The sequence below is a fragment of the Lipophrys pholis genome, assembly GCF_963383615.2.
Source record: "Lipophrys pholis genome assembly, chromosome: 17".
NCBI lineage: Eukaryota > Metazoa > Chordata > Actinopteri > Blenniiformes > Blenniidae > Lipophrys > Lipophrys pholis.
In genome coordinates, this window is record NC_137643.1 from 13,477,340 (window position 1) to 13,499,180 (window position 21,841).

General features: G+C 40.4%; 1 protein-coding gene across 1 annotated transcript in view; it reads right to left on the minus strand.

Annotated features, from left to right (window-relative positions):
* Positions 1–21,841, minus strand: part of calcr (calcitonin receptor) — a 55,220-nt gene that overhangs the window by 11,055 nt on the left and 22,324 nt on the right. The window contains exons 2-16 of the mRNA XM_080484181.1: positions 15,469–15,536; positions 12,348–12,492; positions 11,597–11,704; positions 8,822–8,907; positions 8,580–8,721; positions 8,214–8,324; positions 8,011–8,123; positions 7,817–7,889; positions 7,598–7,708; positions 6,681–6,793; positions 6,073–6,238; positions 5,878–5,988; positions 5,037–5,149; positions 3,791–3,882; positions 1,481–1,607 (exon numbers count right to left, since the gene is read on the minus strand). Of these exons, the coding sequence (XP_080340307.1) occupies positions 1,481–1,607; positions 3,791–3,882; positions 5,037–5,149; positions 5,878–5,988; positions 6,073–6,238; positions 6,681–6,793; positions 7,598–7,708; positions 7,817–7,889; positions 8,011–8,123; positions 8,214–8,324; positions 8,580–8,721; positions 8,822–8,907; positions 11,597–11,704; positions 12,348–12,492; positions 15,469–15,513 (1,656 nt within the window). The 5' untranslated portion in view covers positions 15,514–15,536. The remainder of the gene's footprint in view (positions 1–1,480; positions 1,608–3,790; positions 3,883–5,036; positions 5,150–5,877; positions 5,989–6,072; positions 6,239–6,680; positions 6,794–7,597; positions 7,709–7,816; positions 7,890–8,010; positions 8,124–8,213; positions 8,325–8,579; positions 8,722–8,821; positions 8,908–11,596; positions 11,705–12,347; positions 12,493–15,468; positions 15,537–21,841) is intronic.

A 21,841-nucleotide genomic window follows, 5' to 3' on the forward strand; every position in this document is an offset into this window, starting at 1 on the left:
ACGATTCACAACAATCTGGATAACAAATCAAGCTGCGATGGACTCTGTGCTGTAGATTATTCTCGTGTTTTCAGCCTCCTCCCTGATTTGACACGAGCTTTGGGGATTGACTCCTCCACACTGCTGGAAAGTCAAACCAGACTCTGTCTTGCCACAGTAGACAAAAAAAAATAAAAAAAATAAAAAGAGCTTGTTTTCTCTGTGAGAGCAAATCTCCTCACTTGCCCACCATTACTAAATCACCGGCAGTGAAAACAGGCTCATAAGTCTCATTTTGGCAGCAGCCGATGATGATGCAAAATGTTTTCTAATAGACTTGCATGAGTCGCAACCAGCGGTGCTTGGGCTGCGGTGGCTGCTTTAATTCTGACACGCCGCGGCGAGCGAGCACAGCGTGACCCGCACCAAACGGAGGCCTTCATGAGAAACGACGACAGGGGAAATTCTGAAAGGGAGCCACAGCACAAATACATAAATATTTCTTCTTCGGGGATGATGATAATGGCTGTCACTCCCGTCTGCTTTTTGGATCCATCCGGCTCAGGGCGAGCCAGGCAGACGTGGTGAGAGGATGAGAAGGAGCAGCAGCAGCAGGACGGAGAATCAAGCCCAAACCCGGCTGAAGCCTCTGCTGTGTCCTCACTGTTTCCACTACTTTGTCAGGCTAGAGAAATGCTCCAGCTGAAAGCAGGCCGGGGCTGATGGGATTGCATACATTGTGAGCCAACTTCTACAATCCCGTGTGTTGTTGTTGTTGTTGATGTTTGGTACTTTGATCCTCTTTTTCGTCTTGAAGCTTTGATCAAAATACACACATGCATTTATTACCTTTGATTCATCTAATTGAGTGTTATTATTTTTTTATGTATCGACATTAAAATCAAATCGAAAAAAATATTTTATGTGTTGGGAAAAACTTAACAATAAAGAAGCACGCGCCAGGTTAAAAAACATATTATTATGTTGATATCCAAAAGGAGAAAAACTAGAAATTTATGCTCAGCCCAGATAGTGAGGCATTCCTGAAAGAGAGATTTATTACTACCGCGACCTGAGCAGAATTCAGGGTTACTGAGAATTTGCATAAAGTATTGAAGGGTGAGTGTAGAAGAGGGCAAAAATCTATAGCTAGAAAAAAAGCTATAAAAAAATTATAGCTACTAGAACGTTTGCTATTCAGTTGTTTCAATAATAAAACTATGGACGTTTCTGTGTAATTTTCGATTCTTCACATAGTTTTTATTCATAATCATCTCAGAGTGATGATTTGTCATTTTTGAGCAGAGATGGAGATCAAATATGAATATGTATGTATATAATACATATATTGGAGTGATAATAATGTATACACATGATATAATAGAATATAGTTCAACACCGTGAGTGTACCAAGTGTGACAATTCAAAGCTATGTATCCAAGATTTGGCAGCTATGCACCTGAGATATATTAACAATATTGATAAATGAATATGTGCTCACCGGGTTTCTGGCCACCACTTCAGGATTGTTGACCACACTGACGAGGTAGATGATGGTGAGGGCAGAATTGAGCACAAAGGAGCAGAAGAGGTTCTTGTGGAGGGTGATCCTTTGACAGCTCAGGCTCCTGTGGGCCATGATTTATTTATTCACGTATACAATCCACAAACATTTGCTGCAACTGATGGCATAAGAAGGAAAATCAGTAACTGTTTAACTGGGATGTCAGACGTGGGTAAAGAGCCTCTGAAGGCCTCTTAATGGCCTGTAGCCCACTGTACATGCTAGAAGTGCTGTTGAATAATGCATAATGGATCCCGAGGGTGCGTTCTCATTAGCTTGGCTGGCCATTCAGAATTAATAGTGTAATAAAAGGCAGGACAGGGAAAGGGAAACAACTATTAGGTTTGAAATCGCTACAAGTCATATATACACCATCACCTCTATTGTTTGCAATGGTTAAATAATGTTTTAATTTCAGAGCAAGAATTAAACCCACAGGAGCTCAAAGAGGTTTTGAACCTGAACCCCAGCGGCATTTACATTTTTTTTTTACTGACTACAGCCTCTCTACAGTTAAAAGAGTTATAAGTACCTCTCAACCACAGCCAGTTTTATCTTTGCTTAGTCATTAAACCTTCTGAGAGCACTGAAAATAGGAGGAGCACAAGTTTTCTTCAAGCTATTCACAATAAAACAGAAGAGCACTTTTTCTGTTTCTCATTTAGGGACCAAAATCATATCAAGACATAAAAGGTATGGCGAGCGCGGCCTGTCGTTTATTCACAAGACGTCTTTATCTCTGTGGAGATGTCAAAATACAGACTGAATCCCTATGGCAGAATAGTTTAGACTGTCACAAGTGGTGATTTCTTTGGATCGGACTCTCAACAAACCCCTGCTTTTCCACCATTAACTGGACTATTTTTATCTGGGAAGCCTGACAGTGTTGATGCCGAGTTGTAAATAACAGTGTAGTACACCAGTACATACCACAGCGAGCCTCACATCTGGATTTTATAACACAAAATCAAGCCTGCAGGACTTTAAGTGCTCTGACTATAAATATATTTAGCTATGGTTATGAGTTCAAAAAGCCCTTTTTTTTCCAGACCAACACCTTTGTTGACTGTATAGAGACCCTGATGTATCAGGACTTTGATGCTGATAAATTGTGCATGGTGTTTTACATTGCTCTCTAACTGAGTTAGGAGTCTGACTCTTAGCAGGTCACGCCGTTTTATAACGGTGCACCTGCCCTAAAAATGGCCCCCTTAATTTATGAGCGTGTTTAAAAGTTTGCAACACACGGACCGCCTCTTACAAGATTTGCTGTGGATAACAGCTGTGTTTAGGAGGTAAGCAACTGTCAGCATGTCAAAATATATCGCCGCAGTGCTCGCCAGCCAAAGGGTCAACGAGGAAACTTTTTTCTAAATATTGTTGGAAAACATGAAGAGCATTTTTTCTCTACACAGTATTCATTAAAGCTGGCTTTGTCAAACAAAAGACAGTGCAGTCAAGTTGTTAGCGATTACACTGAGACATTTGATTAGGATGTCCCCTCTGTTTCCCTCCTTTAAACTTCTGAGGCTCCAGGGTCGGCCCGGGACCCGCTGGAGAGATTAAACTACCCGGTTGGTCCCGGAACAAGAGTTCTTTATATCACTAGTGCGACCTCATGTAAACTCAGCAGGAATGAAGATGGACGGTTGAATAGGACTTCTTGCAGCTGCTGTGACGTGGACATGAACTTAAACTAAAGGGGCATCGACAAGCTTCTTCTCTTTCCAGATTCCACACAGTTGAGCTGAATATTCTACCCTGCTCTTACTTACACATTCTGCTATGCTGAACTCTTCTCTAATTGAATTTCAACAGCAGTCGCTGGCTTAATTGTTCCCTCTCGCGCTCGCTCTCTTTCTCGCCCTCTGGGATTAAGCAGTACATTGGATGAACATCCATAATGAGCAACGCACTCTTGTGCACACGTTTCCAACGGGAGCGACGCGCCATTGCAGTTGAAGGACGCCACAGCTCTCCAGCTCAGAATCTTAAACATCCATGAAATAAAGGCGATGCTCCACAAAGTTAAGTTGGCATGAAATTAGCAACAGTTATGCGACAGTTATGCGGCGTTTAAACTGCGCTTAGTGAAGCCGCAAGGCCTTCTTCCACATTAATAGCTTGAGGATAAAGATAGTAATGGTTTTCCTCTTTCACTCCTCAAGCGAACACTGGGGCTGTAGTTTACATCCGGGGGAGTGAGCAAATATCACCTCCAAAACTTTGTGAGCACAATTGTTTTACCTGAAGTAGAAGAAGATGGCCAGAGAGATGAGGAGGGAGACGATGGATAAAGCATGGCCCACGATCGCCAAGTAAAACAGGATGTACGCAGTCTGTGAAAATAACGATAGAAAGAAACAAAAAAAACAATCAGTTTCTTTCTTTTCTTCTGCCAAGTTTCTTTTAAACTGCTTTAATTTATTTGTTTCAGACTGATTGGTCAAATTAGATTTCAACAATCAACTGCAGTGTTTCACACTTGTTTAAGAAAAAACTGTGAAAACACCACACGCATGAATCTAACGAGTCCAAACAAATGCAGCAAGAGAGCTGAGCAGAACCAAGGAAAGAGAACATAATAGACTATTTTTATAGTCCTTATACAGGTTAGCTGTGATCTACCAGATAAATTATTTCTCATACTGGTTTTTAAAATTCACCGTCCACACTGTGTGAGCTGACATTCATGCGTGTCACTGTTAGTTGTTCTGAAATACAAGAAGTTAAACATTCATCAAAGCTTCTTTCAGTTTGTATACTTCACACAACAACCACCACAGGATTTGACAGCTGGAACTGTTGATCATTTGAAACAGTTTAAAGCAAACGCTTTCAGATGATCATTTCTTTAATGTTTCTCTTTTTGTTAAAATGTTTTTTTGGAATAATTCACATCAGCATCGATAATTCTCAGTGGCCAAAGACAACCAAACAAACAAAAATTATTATATTTTATTTAGGAAGGGAATTTAAAATGACCTATTGTAGCCACTTTCTGTATTTCTGAGGTTCCATTTGACAAGACACAGTGAGATGAGCTCTGTGGCGTCCTGCTCTGTTTCCCATGTGGGAGATGTCTGTCGGCAGCTCTCTGCAACATGGCGTCGCTCGTGATGAGACGGTTGCTAATGTGAAGACGCCCACAGATGGCTGCTAGTCGGGAGACTTCCTCAGTCTAAGGGACAGAAGGCCTGGGATGGTTTGGTGGTTGTGTTCCAATGAATGTAAAAATCAGTAGGATTCCTTTAGAAAAACCTGCTTTGCCTGCTCGTCCTCTCGGTACGATAAGAAATGAGTCGAATGAAAATCATAGCTCTAAGCAGGTAAATAGTAACCTTTAACCAAATGACATTCTGAAAAGTTCCCTTCAGGTAAACACGTGCATATAAACCTTTATGCGGCAGGAAATGACAGCTATTATCTCGTGGTTAAATATATCTGTTTGGGAGCGTAAGGCCTACACAAAAAATGTTGTTGAATGAATTACCTTCAGCTTTGCTTCAGTGTTCTCATTGCAGAGTGTGTAGTTGGACCAAGTCCGGTTGGTGTCTGGGTGGCGGAACCACTGCCCGTCCTCTCCACAGTACTTAGTTGCTTTTTCTGAAAGTGACAATTAAGCAATAAATCCAGTCTGCGACTTCTTATTGGGAGGTACTTTAAGAGTATTTAATCATATGATAGTGTTTGGGAGTGATGCATTACACAGTGAGACTGTAAAGCAACTACGTTTGGCAATAACAAGTTAATAACAGATTGCTATTAAAATTTACTATAGAAGTTATCTGGGATCATTACTCCTTCCTTATATGAAAACAGTTTAGAGAGCCGTTGGCCCCTTAACCAATTGTTCACATGATTCATAGCCGTTGTCTTTTCTATGACTGTTTCAATTAACTCTTGTTTTCAGTCATCCTGAAATGACTTAGTCCTTTGGCAGCAACATGAAATTCGTCTTACTGTGAGTAACGTTAAGCCTTTAATCAATGTTAGTTTCCATTATAAGACATGCCTGCTGTTGACTGCATGTTTCTAGTAATCAAAGCTGTTATTCATCCATTTTTAGTTCATCAGTTTGTTTATAACATAAAGCTTAAAGAACAATTGAGGCAAGGAATTTTACATTTCCTTTTTATTGACAGTACCCAGGTCAGTAATTCACTAAGCTCCAAAGAAGTTACAACAAACTGTACTCTGTAACTAAGTTTATGTAACTTCAGTGATCGATGCACAGGAGAGAAGCTGGGACATTTCAGAGATAATCTAACATAAATAAAATGCCTCAGATCATCTATGTCTGTTATCAAATTAAGCATAATAGAAACACTGACCTGTGGGGTCGAAGTCATCAAAATAGTTGGGGCAGTTTTGGGAGTTGTAGGTTCCTGCTGGAGTATCATCCCAGCACAGCCAGCCGTCCCAGTTACGACTGCAGTGCGGACCTGGAACATCCACGAAGCTTTAGCGGGAGTAAAACACGCAGGGAAGAAGTCTAATAGAAAGGAATGGAGCCATCCTGGAGATACCTGATTTGTTATAAGGGGGATCTCGATTCATCTTCTCGAAGCATTTGTATTGGTTGTCGAGAATTTTTTTGGTCCCAATTTCCTGCTCCTCTCGATTGACCACGGGACTGACCGTGGCCTCCAGGATGGGCTCGACGTTGGAGTCCCTGGAAAACTGGGCGGCTGCCTTCATTTTCAGTGAAGCCGGGATTAGACAAAACACAATCAGGTACCCTCAGAGTTATTATCAAGCACATGAAACCAAAGACAAAGAAGGTTTAGGACCAAGCACTGACATGTCTTATGATAAAATATTGTCTCAACATTGTCGAACGATGGATATTTAAGTTTTCTGTAGGCACAATGTGTATCAAAATCAAATGTCAAAGAAAACTATTACAAGACACTCTAGAACCTGGAGCAGACCTGGGAAAAATAGAAAGTCCATCACATTTATCTGGAAGGCTCCTGCTGTTGAATGTTGATGAGAATTGATGTGCCCACTCAGAATTTGGCTTGACTTTAATGATTTGGCAAAGCAGAGATCACAGAGGGCTCCTCAAAATTTCTTCGAGGCAATTTGGGGGCGTTCCAAGAAGAGAGTTCCCACAGATTCAGCTATAAATTACCTTCAACCTCTCCTTGATGTTGACAATACAGAGAGTGTAGTTGGTCCAGCTCCTGTTGCTTTCTGGATGGCGAAACCACTGTCCGTCCTCACCGCAGTACTTAGTGGCCTTTTCTAAAAGTCACAATATTAAGATAATTGTGTTATTTTTATGTAGCGTGAGTGAAAGTAATTTTAATCCGCAACCCAAAGACAGCTAAATCATAAAAATCCTATCATCATGAACAATAACATAAATAAATTATAGTATACAAAACAACACAATTAGTAAAAACAGACGCGTTCAACAACAATCCCTCGCGTTGAAAGCCTTTTAAAACAGTAGCAGGCCAACAGAAGTGTAAAAGTTTTAAGGTGAAAAACTGTGGGGTGGAAACATGGAGAAGAGCAGGGCTGTGAGTAAAATATGCAGCAAAGAAATTATATATCAGCTCAGCAATTCACGTCTTTGCAACACGTGGCCACAAGCACAGACGCAGAGTTAATGTTAAGGCTTCATTTAAACAGCAGATATTAGAAGTTAAAAAACAAACAAACACATGAATAAACATGATTCTGTTGTGTAAACATATCAATCGATATATCGCTACTTCAGTTAAATACTGAGATGCAATAATTCATACTGAAGCCTCTAATTACTTTCATTCGAGGCTTTCATATCTTTTAGTCCCACCTCATAGTAACTTTTTTTTAAAAACATTTAATAACACATAAATGTCTTGAACAGGTTTCAGTGAACAACGTTCAAACATCACAGTTACCATTTCTTTAATCATCTCGATCAGTAAACCCTTTTTTCTGATTCGACTCAACCCACACAAGTATAAACAACAATTAATGTCAACTGCAGCTTTTGCTGGATGAAGAGTAAAACTACCTCAGTACAATAGTGGGACCAGAGGAGGTTAAAACACTCACCGGTGGGGTCGAACTCCAAAAAGTAGTCAGGACAGTTCTGAGATGAATGAGTTCCCGCCGGTGTGTCGTCCCAGCACAACCAGCCATCCCAGTTACGACTGCAGTGGAGATCTGTAGCGTCCAAAAAAACAAAACATTACTAGCTGAGAAATCCACTCATTTGGGACAAAAAAAAAAGAAGCTAATCAAGAATACATAAAGAGAAGAGAACGAGCCTACCTGTTTTGTTATAAGGGGGGTCTTGGTTTATTTTCAGGAGACATTTGTATTCACTATCAACCATCTTTAACTTCTGGGGGACAAAATGGAAGTTTTGACAAAAAAAGAAATACTGCTCAGACAAATGACCAAAATATGGCTTACAACAGGTTCAGTGAGTTCATATTGATCTGACCATCACATTAAAGCCTCACCCTCAGCCGCCTCTCATAAGTGGTTGCGCAAAGTGTGTAGTTGGTCCAGAGCTTCTTGCTCTCTGGATGGGGAAACCATTGGCCGTCTGCTGCACAGTACTTAGTTGCATTTTCTAGAAAGAAAATCAGTATATCGTAGGATTATGTGGCACAAATTCCCAACTGAGAAGAAAATTAAAAAAAATCCCATCATATCAACTCACCGTGGGGGTCGAGGTCGGGAAAATAACCGGGGCAGTTTTGGGAGGCAGACGTTCCTGCCGGAGTGTCGTCCCAGCACAGTCGGCCGTCCCAGGTACGACCGCAGTGCAGACCTGCAATACCAGCAACACCCCGATGAATACTAGAGTCACTCACGTGATGTCGTCTACGTATATGTGACTGTGATCTATCATTGGTCATTGTATATTTTTACAACCCTCCATCCATCCATCCATCCATCCATCCATCCATTCATAATTATTATTCACTTATGCCTACCTAGGCCGGCGATACAATGATAAATTACTATTTACTTTTGGAGTGAGCACTAGATTTAGATGATAGGCTTGAGTAGCCAGAATCAGTACCTGATTTATTATATGGTGGATCATTCTTCATTTTCTCCTGGCATTTCTTCTCATTTTCGAGGATAATTTGTTCCATGCTGACCCCCGTAGCCGCTGTGCTTGGCTCTCGCGCATCGTCCCTTAAAAAGCTGTGAATTTCCTTCTGGGAAACAATAAGTTAAACAAATGAATAAATGGGGAAACTGATACAAGCATTGACTCTTTCGTCCAGTATTTACTGTAAACAGCCAATCAGTAATTACCTTTAAATTGTCCTTTGATGCAGGCTGACAGTTAGAGCCAGTCGGGACCCAGTCACCTGATTCATCACAGTGTTTGGTCGCTTTTTCTGTCGAGAGAATAAAGAAACCGACTCATTGGTACTTTGACAATTGCATAATTCATCAAAGGCTACCCTGAAAGCTTCTACTTTAAGGATTAAATTACTTACAGGAACAGTTTACAGCTTCTGTTTGTTTAGTAAAGAGTTCAGGGGAGAATATTTGTATTTCTTGGCCGTGTCCTTCAGGGCTTTGCAGCAGCACCACGTTGGCACACTCCACAAGTGTAAATTGAACCTTGAATCCTGACATTACCAAACAACTGTGAATAATTTACCTTGGCACCCGTCATCTAAAGTTATGTCCAAAAGAAAAGTCCACCTTTGTAGTAATTTTCTGGAAAACTCTCAAATGTCAGACTTGAAACCACATGTGCTGCCGATCCATGATTCAGCTCAAGAATGAGAGCACATTGTTCTCGACAACAACAACTGCAGCCCGGCTGCCCGCTTGGCTCTGACAGCTCATCAATTGCTCGACCACCGCTTCCAATCGTACGCCTCCCTGAAGGTCTCGCAGCAGCACTTCGACTCTCTCAGACCAGTCAGGAGCTGCTTAGCGTCACAGCCATTTTGGGAAGATCCTTTATGAGCCATCTCTTACAAAAACACCTCCTCTGTTCCCTCATTCATATTGTCTCTCCCCATCCATCTCCCAGACTCCAGCTTTCCCGTCTCTTCCTGAACGGCGACGCTCTCTTCTTCGCTTTCCTTCTTGTTTTGTTTCTTTTCCTTTCTCCACAGAGTCCTCATTCGTCTCTCTGTCCTCTTCTTCACCTCTCCGCTCTTCGTCATATTGCATCTCCTAAATCAGACATGACTCGACGCTGGAGCTCTTCACGTAGACGTTTTTTTAGCCTCGCATTACTCACAACTTAAAAAACTGCACACACTATGGAAACTAGTGTTGCTGCCATTCAAACATTAGATGTACTCGTATAATTAGAGTTCACAATAAATTTCAAGATATGTAAATGTCTGTTTGTTTTATTTTTTGGGCTGATACCATACAACGGGCTAATGATTTACCTTTTACCCCCGATATGAATCAATAATTCTACCTGTCTTTTCCAATCAATCTTGAGAAAGGTTTCCCTTCCCCGTGGTCCAGAGAAGCTTCTTTGATTTATTAGAGGCCGCAGCCATGCTTGCAGCTCTCCAAGGCTACGTGAGAATATAAATTACAGAGGCTTCCGTTTTGCATGTATTCTGAAATAAAGTCACACATTGCTTGAATAAGTAGACAAATTACAATGTTGATCCATTGATTGCCCAAAATGAAATGAGGTTTTTTTTTATTTTTTTTTTTTATAATGACTGTTTCTCATCCAAAGGAGAAAATTAATGTCTCACCGAAACTTCAGTGCACAAACAATCAAAACTGTGAGTCTGGGGAAATTGATGAAAAGTTTCGCTCACAAAAGTTGTTCAACTCTAAAGCCGTGAGTTCAAGGGTCTGAGCACCAGAGAGGGGCTGAGGAGTTTTCAGGTTAAAGCCCGCTATGGTCAACCGGATCCGTTGAGTTCCATCAGGAGCAGGTCACTTTATCGATGTTGCTCCTTGATAAAGCAAGTAGCAGCATGTCTTGGAGTAATCAGGATGCATGAGGATATTCTGAAGCAGCACTTGGCTGACTCAGCTTTCTTCAAGTGCCTCACGTACAGTCTGCAAACCGTGCATTAGTTTGGTCTTTTGCTGATTATTGTGCAAGGTCAGAACACAGAGAGTCTGGTAAACAGCTGGAGCGTATGCCATCCACGTACTGCTTCTCTCTAGGAAACAATGTTAACAAAAAATCTGGGACTTTTCTATTAAGCTTGACTGAATACGTGGCAGTTTGGACTTCGGACTTCGGCTGGAGGCACATGATGCAAAGATTAAATATTCATACTTTGAGAATCATAATAATCTGCACCTAAATACTGATAGTCCATTCAATAGTTGTTGAGTTATTTCAGTCAAGGCCAAAGTGATTTCACTGAGTGGCCCACAGACTCTTAAACCACCCCGGCAGCTGGAGAATGGCCACTTATAAACACTAATGTTGATAATCTAAACAAATGAAAAGGCCAAGAAGAAGACACAAAGCAGAACCACTACAGAATTAGCTGGGTGGTTTGATAAAAATGCAAATTAATCAAAATGTATTTTCCATTTAGGATAAGAGGCATGAGATCAAGCAATAAATCTAAAACATACAACAACAAGACGCTATGTGAGATATCTGTGCAGTTAGACTAGACCTTAGATAAAGCGTAATAGTAAGACCGTGTTTAAATGAAGCGGTAGAAAGGAGCACAGCCCTATTATTTCTTCACCTTCTAAGACCCAAACAAATTTTGTATTGTGGTCTAGACAACCAAAAATTAAATTCAATTCAATTCAACTTTATTTCTATAGAACCAAATACAACACAGTCATGTCGTGGTGCTTTTAACAGAGAAAAACACAACAAATCCCCATGAGCAAGCAGAAATGATGTCCACATATGTGGACACCAAGTCCAAGGACAAAATCTGTTGTATAATAATGTCAACTACTATTTCTGCAGTTCATCAATGTTGAGGTTTTTAAAAGTTCAGAGCAGATAGTGAGCACACAGTCTGACCTGATTTCATTCACAGGGGCCCAGTAACTCTTTCTGCAGGTCTCAAGCTTGTTGTAGTTTTTTTGACAAATGTACTAAAACTTTCTTACCAGTTGCCTCCAGGTCAGGATGATCTGGACAGTTTTGCGTTACAGATGTCCCAGCGGGTGTTTCATCCCAACACAAGAACCCATCCCACATATGACCACAGAATATCCCTTAAGAATGGGGGAATAAAAGCCATTGACAGTTTTTAGGAACACATTTTTTCTATTGTCAGTGCAGTAGTTGTAAATATGTGACACTATGTGTGAATGTGTGAAAAACAGTAGTTATTAAAAAGTGTCAAAATGACTAATTAAGTACTATTTTAAGCGATTTGTACTTTTATAGGATTTGGTTTCTTATACCAATTTAACTTAATACTGAGTACAATACACCAGTTGAATTAGTGTGATCTTTTAAAAGACAAAAATGCTCATTTTTGTCACAGTTTGTTCACCAAAGACTGGTTTTATGATACTTCAATGTTTTGCTGAGAAAAGGAAAATAATGTATATTGTTATACTGATACACTGAATAAGATGTGTTACTTTGAGTACAAGAAATGCACCATGAGTTGTAGTTGAGAACACATTTTCAGTACTATTTCCATCATTTCTCTACAGCTATGAAAGCAATCATCAGCCGGCGTTAACTTCAGCTGTGCTCCAACCACAGCTGGCAAAACTACACCACCTTCAACAAGAATGTCAATGGTGTTTTTATCCCATTTAACTGTTTTACAACATGTCTACACCTGCGACGCTACCCTAAAGGTAATCGATCTTGGAGAGCTTGAAAATATTGTGAGCCTCTCACCGGTCCTGTTCGGCTGGTTGTTGGAGCGCTCCATACACTCGTATTGACCCTGACTCAGCACCTGCTCGCTCTGCTTCTCTAAAGTAATCCGCGCAGGGCTGAGTGATGGGTCCGAGATTGGCTCGGTAGCTGAGGATGCCCTGTGCTGTGGAGAAAACATCACATTCCAGTTAAGAGGAAACGGACAAAAAGACATGAAACTCAACTCGTGTATTCGACGGTCAGAATTAATGCGAGCGTAGATGCAGTGTTGCCCAGGGCGATTCAGACTGAAAATCATCAGTTTCTCAACATTTGCAATTCGCATTCTTGATTTCGGTAGCATCTCCAGAACTGATGTGATGTAGATTTCTCTCTGTCTCATTCTAATGTGTGTGGGAGCTGACGAAGAAGAAGTTAAGCAGCTGATATTCTCTAAATGCACCTTATCTCATCTCTTTTGTTTGTATTTGGAGGAAGCAGTCAAAGGAAGAGGGCTGCTGTGTGAAATGCTGATTTCAATCACGCTGCTCACTGAAGGATAAAGAGCCTATTTTACTGGGACTTATCTTCCCGTTTTCTTTGCTTGAAATTTAAATCTCTCGGCATGCCAGGCTCGTGCTCTTGCATTTTTGAGGAATCTGTGCACTTTGGCAGTGAGATTGTGTCCAGATGCCTTATCACTCTTGCAAACCGCTGGCTGTTTTGCGGAGGGAAACAAGACTTCTCATTAGAGCAACGATAGCTTTCATACCGGTCTGATAAAAAACAAAATAAAACAGTTTGAGGAGGTTACAGCTCTGACGTCCCATGTAGCAGTTTAGCAGCCGTACATATGATGTCACTCCAAGCATTGAAGTAAATGACGTCATACATACGACCACCAGGCCACCACCAATATCAGCTGAGCAGTATTTGTCCAAAGCCTCCTCATATCGTCATGAAAGTACCACGCATAAGACAGAGCAACTGAAATGTGTCAGGCATTGAAAACATTTGGCGATAAAGCCTCAACGTCAAGCATGAGGCTGACCAGCAATGGAACGTTCATTCCTCAGTGTCACTTGAGAACAATGAAGTAAATGTGTCTTAATAAGATTTTCCAGCAGTAAAAGTTCCCTCAGCCCGTTGGCTGCAGCTTCAGAAAGTCGTATTCATCACAGTGCCTTTAGGAAATTAGTATATTCAGATCACAGTGTCACAATTTTATAAGCTATCAGATAAGTGTTAAGACCTTTGACTGATAATTACAACAGCCCCATTTGGATAATTGAGGCAATTTCTTAAACGTTGGGAGGACGGCGAATGTGACACAAACCTCCAGGGTGCAATGAAATCATACCAGATGAAATCATATCTGGAGCTTGAGAGGAATTTTAAGTTAGATCAAATCCTCAGTGAAGACCTCAGTGCTGTGGGCCACCTAATGATGTCCAAGCGACGTCCATCCACTAACCACCAGCAGAAGAACGGGATACACTCTGGACCGGTCGCACGAGAACAAACACAGAGGCATCCAGACACATGCACGCATGCACACACACACAACTACGGTACTTACCTTGAACAAGCACACGGAGAGAAACCACAGGAAAAACATACAGTCTGTATACACACACGAGTGTATCAATATAAACCAAATCATGTCAGGAATGTGCCGTGTATACAGCATGTGATCAGTCATTGTGGATGTGGAGGGATTGAATTCAAGCACTATGATGATAAACATGGTACTGTTATACACAGTTGAATTCAGTACAAAGAAATAAATCAAAAAACAGTAATCGGACCAGATGACTTGCTTGGAATTACTGTATGCAAACTAGAATAATTGGAATCATCATGTTGCTCATTTGCATCCAAGAACCCTTAAAATAGAGTAATCGCTCAGCCTTTATTAGTAATTCACCCATGCAAGACCAGAGTGGTGTGGGCTGTGATGGGAGATGTCAGTGCTGATATATTGAGAAGCCCTGGAGGAAATAATAAACTGTGGCAGACTTTTACAAATAAACACATAATTGAAACCATTCTTCTGACATTGTCTCATCTCTGATTGTGTTTCTTTTCACTCTTTTGTTCTTTTCCATTTCTTTTATCACAATAATTTGGGGACCTGCTGAATAGGCTCCAGACCCAAGTGTGAATCAGGTCTCAAAGTCACATTATTAAAAAGGGGTTTTATCACAGCAATTATGTTGTACAGTATCGTTTTCATATTTGTCTGCTCTTGCACTGGTTTTATAACTGCATTTTTCTTTTTTTTTATGTTTTAACTTTTTATTGTCGAGCTTGTGTTTTTATTTATCTCAAACATAATGTTGAATTTATTTTTCTTATTTACCTCATGTATCTATTGTACATGCCTTGAAGTGGAATTTTTAGATTGTCTCAGGTCACCTCTGTTCACTTGATTAAAATAACTGAAGAAAATCAAACATGTTTGCCAAAAGGGGCAATGTAAATGTAAATGTAAATCAGTTAAGTGATAAAAGATGACAATTCCAGCAGGAAATTGAAGGAAAAATAAAAACTTGGACGATGCTGAAATCGCAGGTCTTTACTTCATTATACATACCTCTGGCTTGTTTTAGTCTGATTTCTATTCATCTATTTCTATAAATGTATTTCTACAACACATTTTGGTAAGTATTCATTGACTTGTAGACTAAATATGCAAAATGTGTTTAGTTCCCCAATGTTTTAAAAAAGGTTGCTTTGAGAAGATGGTTCAATACAGTTAAACGATGATTCTTACAATCATTTACAGTAAGTTTCAGATTTCTATTTTGGAATCCTCGCTCGTAACCTTTTGCATAATAATGCAGGAATTAGATCCAATAAGAGTCGAGTAAATACTCACAGAAACGCATTTGGTTATGGATCATTTATCTCTCAAGTTATCTCATAACGCTGAGCTAATTATAAACTATAAATATCAATTATAAAGAACAAGAGAAAATTAATTACAAGATTTTGCTGATAAAAGAAAACCACTAGACCACGGGATATTACGTGTTCATTTAATGAAAATTGACGCCTGTGCTTTTTGCACGTGTTCTGCGTGCATAACGAAAGGGAGGGTCTTCCCACCTTCACTTCACGGCACATCCTCCTCTGAATTAGTGAGAAAAGAGCTTACCAGCAGGACAAACCACAGGATCCGAAAGGAGCCCGCCACCCTCATATCTTCTCCTCCCAGGCAAATCTCTGAAGAGAGAGAAACAGAGGGCAACAAAAAGTTGAACCTGAATCATTTGTCTACCGTGAAAGTGACTGACTGAGCAAACATCTAGTTGTTGTTTCGAACCAGGATTACAGCCTCTCGGGAGGAAAGAGCCACGGCAATCGTTCATCTGAAATGCAAAACGCTGCAGCAGAAGCACTGCAGTTTGTGGCATCGCACTCTGTCTGACTGAGCGATGGAGAGACGGTCAGCTCATCGATGTGCAAAACAATAGCATGACAGAGAAAAAGTGACACAATTCAATTAGGTCTCGTCCCCCCCCTCCCAAAAAAAAAAAGAATGGTTATTAATCATTGTGCACAGAGTCTCTGCCCTGCAGGATTGTGAGAGCAGTTCAAATAACCCACTGAGATTAAAATTCACTTCAGGTCTCTGCCTTTGGCTTGCTGAGTCCCAGTTGGAAGCCCATCACTCCACAGTTTGAACAGCGAGAGCGACCTGCTGGTTGTCCTGCACACCGTGCAGCACCACACGGGGCCGTCTGTTCAGCAGATAGACATGCCTGAGCAAGTCCTTTAAGTCACCGCGAAACAAAAAAAAAAAAAAAAAAAAAAAAGGCCAGCAGGATTAATGGTATTTGTTCTGGCTTGAGAGACGCACTGATGGTAGGCTACTTAGCTTTCGGATGACAAATAAACTCACGTCTGCCAAAAATTGAAGTCTCGGCGTACTGATCTCTGACCAAGGATCTGATGAAATTTGGTAAAATCTCCCATTACTCTTTCATGCTTTCCTGAAATACAAACCAAGAGTGGATATATTAACTTCAGAACTGCTGTCAGTGCTGAATCTAGGCCACTGTTCAATCGCAGGCAACAATGATCATCTACATAAACTTTACCCAACTACCACATCATTGTCTTTTCAATACGTGATGACCTATTTAAAACAATTATAAATCAAAATGCATGCATCATCTACTCTTTCCACTTCCCATATTGTGAGGATAACTGCCTGGTAACGAGTTTTGTAACTAAGTTATTCTATTTTATCTTTTTTTTTTTTACATTACAAATCATTGAGCAGCTCTGTAAAATATTAAACTAAAAAGAGAGACCCAGAAATGAAAAGCCAAACAAAGGTTATACCAGCCCAAAAAGAAAAAAAAATACCCAGCATGAACTAGTTACCATGATGAATAATAAGAGAACAGGCTATGGTGGTAATAAGCTGCATTGATATGAATGATAATGAAACTGATTTGGTGGCATTGCATTTTTTCACTGCCGTGTCAGACCCTCAGTTTTGTTTTCTTTGACGCCAAAAACGCCATTGACTTCCATTAACAGTATATTTTTTAAACTCACTGATATTACAGTATAAAACCTTCTGCAATGATAAAATTTCATTTTGGAAAAATTTTGTTTGATTTGACTTGTTTCATTATGAATTCAAACGTTTGCAAACAAATCAATTAGGGTGCAAATTCCCATCAAAGACTCATCCTCCGTTTATCTAATTGATGGAAACCATTTTTTTCCGGGTATAAATTATGATAATTTTCAATTGCATAAACCAGCAACAAATGGGTTTAAATCATGATAATGCCTGAAAATATATGTATATATTTCCACATAATTCAAACAATCCACATGTAAACAAATATGTTGAGATTTGAGTATTCTCTGATGTAGCAGCTTTTAACCCACTTCTGAAGTCTACCTGATATTCCCAACATGAAAAGTACAATTCACTGCACTCGAGTCTGGATCCAGTGTGCTCGACAGCAAAGTGAAGGTCACTGCGACAAGCAGCTTCACTCAGCCTTAACTAGACGTGAAGAAGCAACTCAAAGAAAAGAAGCACACAAAACATGCATCAAGGGCACGCTGGGTAATGGAACATCGGCCAGGGAGAGGTATGGATCCCTCAAAGTGCCTCTGGGGAAGATACAATCTATAAAAACTATCATATCAGGGCAGATCTGAATCAGCTCAGCACAGCTGGGCGGTTATGTGAATTCATCAAAAGGTGGATTAATAGCTGTGCTCCTTGAAAGACATATGTTGTACACAATTAGGTGTTTATTTATCCAACAGGAAAAATATGTACCTCGAATGTGTTGTGGGTAAACTTTGTGAACCGTTTTTCTAAAAACACAATAGAGGTAATCAATGCAATGCCGGTGACTCGAAATTATAAAATAATTCTTAATAGATGACATTTTGTGTAACTGGTGCAACGGTCGCAGGTTGCATTCTAAGGCATTCTGAGGCTTTTAACTATAATACATCACTATCTGATGTGACAGACGTGGTGCTGCAAACATTTCCTTGATATTGAACAAAGATTCATTTATGCTGCTGCTTCCCTCCTGATAGAAATACTTCACCAGAAGCAGAAGGAGAGATATATAGGCCGACAGTTCCTCACTCTGGTTAAATAACACGGGGACAGAAATGTGATCCATGCAGTTGGACGTGTTGGTCGAGGAAGTTATGAAACATACCAGAACATTACAGAAAGCTTGAGGTGCAACACATCTTATAAGGTAATACTAAAGTTCCCAAACAAAAATCATCACGAGCCAGGGGATGAAATGACTCTCACCCCAGTAACATGAATATTCATGAAGGCTAGCACAGTAACTGGATAATGTGTGTTATCATGCTGCAATGTGTGTGTGTGTGTGTGTGTGTGTGTGTGTGTGTGTGTGTGTGTGTGTGTGTGTGTGTGTGTGTGTGTGTGTGTGTGTGTGTGTGTGTGTGTATACACTATAACATTTGCAAGCGTTTTTATGTGTCCAACCATTTATAGTAGATAAAGCCCATAATCCAATTAACACAGAAAAAAAAAAATCTGTTAGATTTTGTAGCGGATTTTTGATCAGCGCCGCTATTTAATGACACATTTTTGAATGCACCAGCTTAAAGACACAACAGAACATTAGAAAAGCTTCTACAGTCTCTTTACCAAGTCAATGTAAAGACTTGCAGGGAAGTGGTTTTGTCATCAGCTGTATATAAGCGATGGTTTGCTGATCAAATAAAATCAATTGTGTGTATAGCTGGAGGTGGTTAAGAGTCAGGATGATCTAAGACAATGAAGGCCACCTGCTGTACTTCAGAAATATGTGTGCTGACAGCCTGTTGGAAATCTTAACATCGCTGCCAGATACATTAGAGAAACTCAAAGCTCCAGGCCATGTGTGACTTCTATTCATCAAACGTGGGAGTTTCCTCCTGTACTGTCTTTCAGCCATCAGCATTATGCACTTCAAGTCTTTAACACGGACCCCCGAGCGTTTCCTCGGCGAGCAGCAACTACGTCACATGAACAGTAGAAGAGGATACACGTGTAGCTCATTAAATACACAAAACCCCCACAGAGAAGACAAGGGAAAGCACTCAGAGAGCATGAGCAAGTTTGCAAAGTAAACAGCATACTGGACGCTCTCCGCCTCGACCGTTCAGCACTAAAAGCTGCTGTAGCTTAAGTAAAAAGGTCAGACAGTGTCAACGGGGATTTGAACCTTTTGCAATATTAAGTAGCACTCACACTGTAAATCATTTTGAAAAAAAAAAAAAAGACTTTCAATGCCTTTGTAGTGACTGGAATGAGGGTGAGAAGTGCGACAAATAGTCTAGAATTGGCTTCCTTGACGAGCCGAAGAGTATTGCTGTTGTGATCTCTATCATCTCTGCTGTCTTTTACCATCACGTCCAATAAGAAGCTCCTTTTTAAAATGAGATCCGGCACGGAATTGCACGCTACAAAAAGCTTAAATGACGCTCGGACGTTTTTAATTAGCGGTCTTAGTTCTTCCAGTCTTTGTTTTAATATACTTCTGTTCCATTCGTGGATGCTGATAATTATTGGTATTATTATTTATGTTTTTTATCTCCACCACCTCCATTTTCCTTTCACCCCCTCTTTATGTCATCCTTATATCAGTCTGACAGCAGCACACGGAGCCACCCGTCTCCTCGCTCTCCTCTTGCAGCGAGCGGTCACGGGCGCGGTGACAACACAGATTTGCGCTGAGAACACATCGGTGATTGAGGATGCGGAGGCTTGATCTGACTCCTCGCCGCTTCAGACCCCATCAGTCAGTCTGAAGGGAGCCGCCACACAGACGTGAGCTGGCGTCCCTGCTCGCAGGCTGCGACAAATGAGCTGGATTACAATGTTGCGTCCAGGTGGATTAGTTTGGAAAAAAAAAAAAAAATCGGACAGATTATGGACGCTGCCCAGTGGGCTGTCACATAATTCTTTGCCTAAACAGCAAAACGCACATCTGCACTGAACAGCAAGCTGCATGATGCACAAGCGGAGGACTCTATTTACGGCTTACTACTATTGAGGTTTAGCTGCTGCAGCACTCATAATCACAGCAGGCATGAAGTTTCTCCTGACGGCCTCCTGACTGCGCTGTCAAAATAAAAGCCCTTTGGGCGCCAAGGATTTCTCTGATTACCAGTCACATAAAAGCCACAATGGTATTTTGCATAAGCATTGCGGTAACATATCCAACAACATGCACATATGAGTAAATGGCAGGGAAATAAATCAGTCTGCAACTTCTTATAGCTGCATAAATATTTATCACAGTACCAGGAAAATGAACAATATGGATTAATGTGGTATTATTCAAACGTTCTACCTTGAGCTCCACTCAGCGACTCAATCCATCAAATGAGTAAAAAATCAGTAGGAAAACTCTCTTTATGTTATTTATGTCAATCTGAAAGTGAGATTTTTAACCCCCACGGAGATTTGAAAGACATTTGCAAACATTTAGTTACAATGTGCACTTTTGCAAATTGACAATTTAAATATTAAACTTTAACATACATAAGTAAAGTAAATTGGGCATCAACAGACATATTCCATTTGTGCAGGAGTCAAACTTTTTCATAGAAAAAGAATCTAGACAACATTAGATAACAGAATGGACAGTTTTTAAGTTAGTTTTGGTTAAAGATTTTACATTTTGTGTCACAAATTAATTAAAAAGTAGAGATTAATGTAACTGTCTTGTTTCTGTCATTCAGCTAAAATATAATTTGAAAGTGTGTCAGTAACATAAACAACCTCAGTTTTTACCGCAGCCACTTTTCCACAGAACCTTTAGCACTTTTAAAGTGTTTCCCTCTAAGAAAATTGTCATCTACTGGGTGCAATTAGCAACACACACTCTAGTTGAGGCCAACAGCCAGACAGCATTTTAGATGAGGTTTTATTCCGGCGAATTCCCCACAATCATGGCTCGACAAAGTGGTTACACTTAAGCCATTTAGATAATTGGATGAAACACATTTTAATACAATCTCTTCCTGCAGTCATCTAAACAACACAGAAATGCTCCTGCAAGATTAACTTTATTGTACAGTAAAACATAGAAAGGATTTTTTGTTTGCGCCTTCGTAAGAAGGTGGAGGTTTTTTTTCTTCTTCTTTTTTAAAGAGACAAAATTGCATGGGACTTTTTAGATTGAGGGGATTTGAAGCCTCTCGGTGCTGAACTCAGTCAGCGAGCTGCAACACTTTGCTCTGCGTCACATTTTGAGGCTGGCACACTTCTGTGTTCGAGGGTTGATGGGGGGAACAGGTAAATCGTCAGAGCGGTGAAAGCTTCTGTGCTTGACTTATTCTCATGCGTTCTCATTTTATTTTTTATTTTTACATGTATCTAAAAATATAGTGAATGCCATTCTCACCAATTAAGGTAAAAGAGAACAGGCTTTTGTCCTTTTCCTCCCTGTGTTTTTACCTCCTCCTGCCCATCAAATCCCACGTTTCTCCACATTCCCATTTCCTCTCTGGCCTCTTTCTCACTTCCATATATCTTCCACTTCTTTAATCTATTTCCCCTCTAACCTCATTTCGCTATCTCTTTCTCATCCACCCCCCCCCCCCCTCCTGCCTCACCTCCCGCTCTCTTCTCTCCTCTTTTACAAATCCCGCTCTTAAAAAGCTCTGCCTCCCTCCCCACTCCAGATGCATTTTCTCCACTTTCACACACATTTTAAGGATATTTCTTAGCTTCTCAGGTCAGATAAGCAGGATTCATCAGCTCACACACACTTTAGACATTTAGCAGGTTCCTCTTGGTGAGATTTCACATTTTCAGCTCATCTGTCCCACTCCACCTCAAGCTCTGTTCCTGTTCACTGTTCACACAAATTTTAAAAGATCCAGTTCAAATTGTGGATTATGATATCTCAGGAACATTAGAAATGCATATTTTGAGGATGTATTGTTTATAATACTGTTTGTTTTTTTTAAAGGGAATAAATACTGTAAAATATATTGCAGCCAGTGGACTC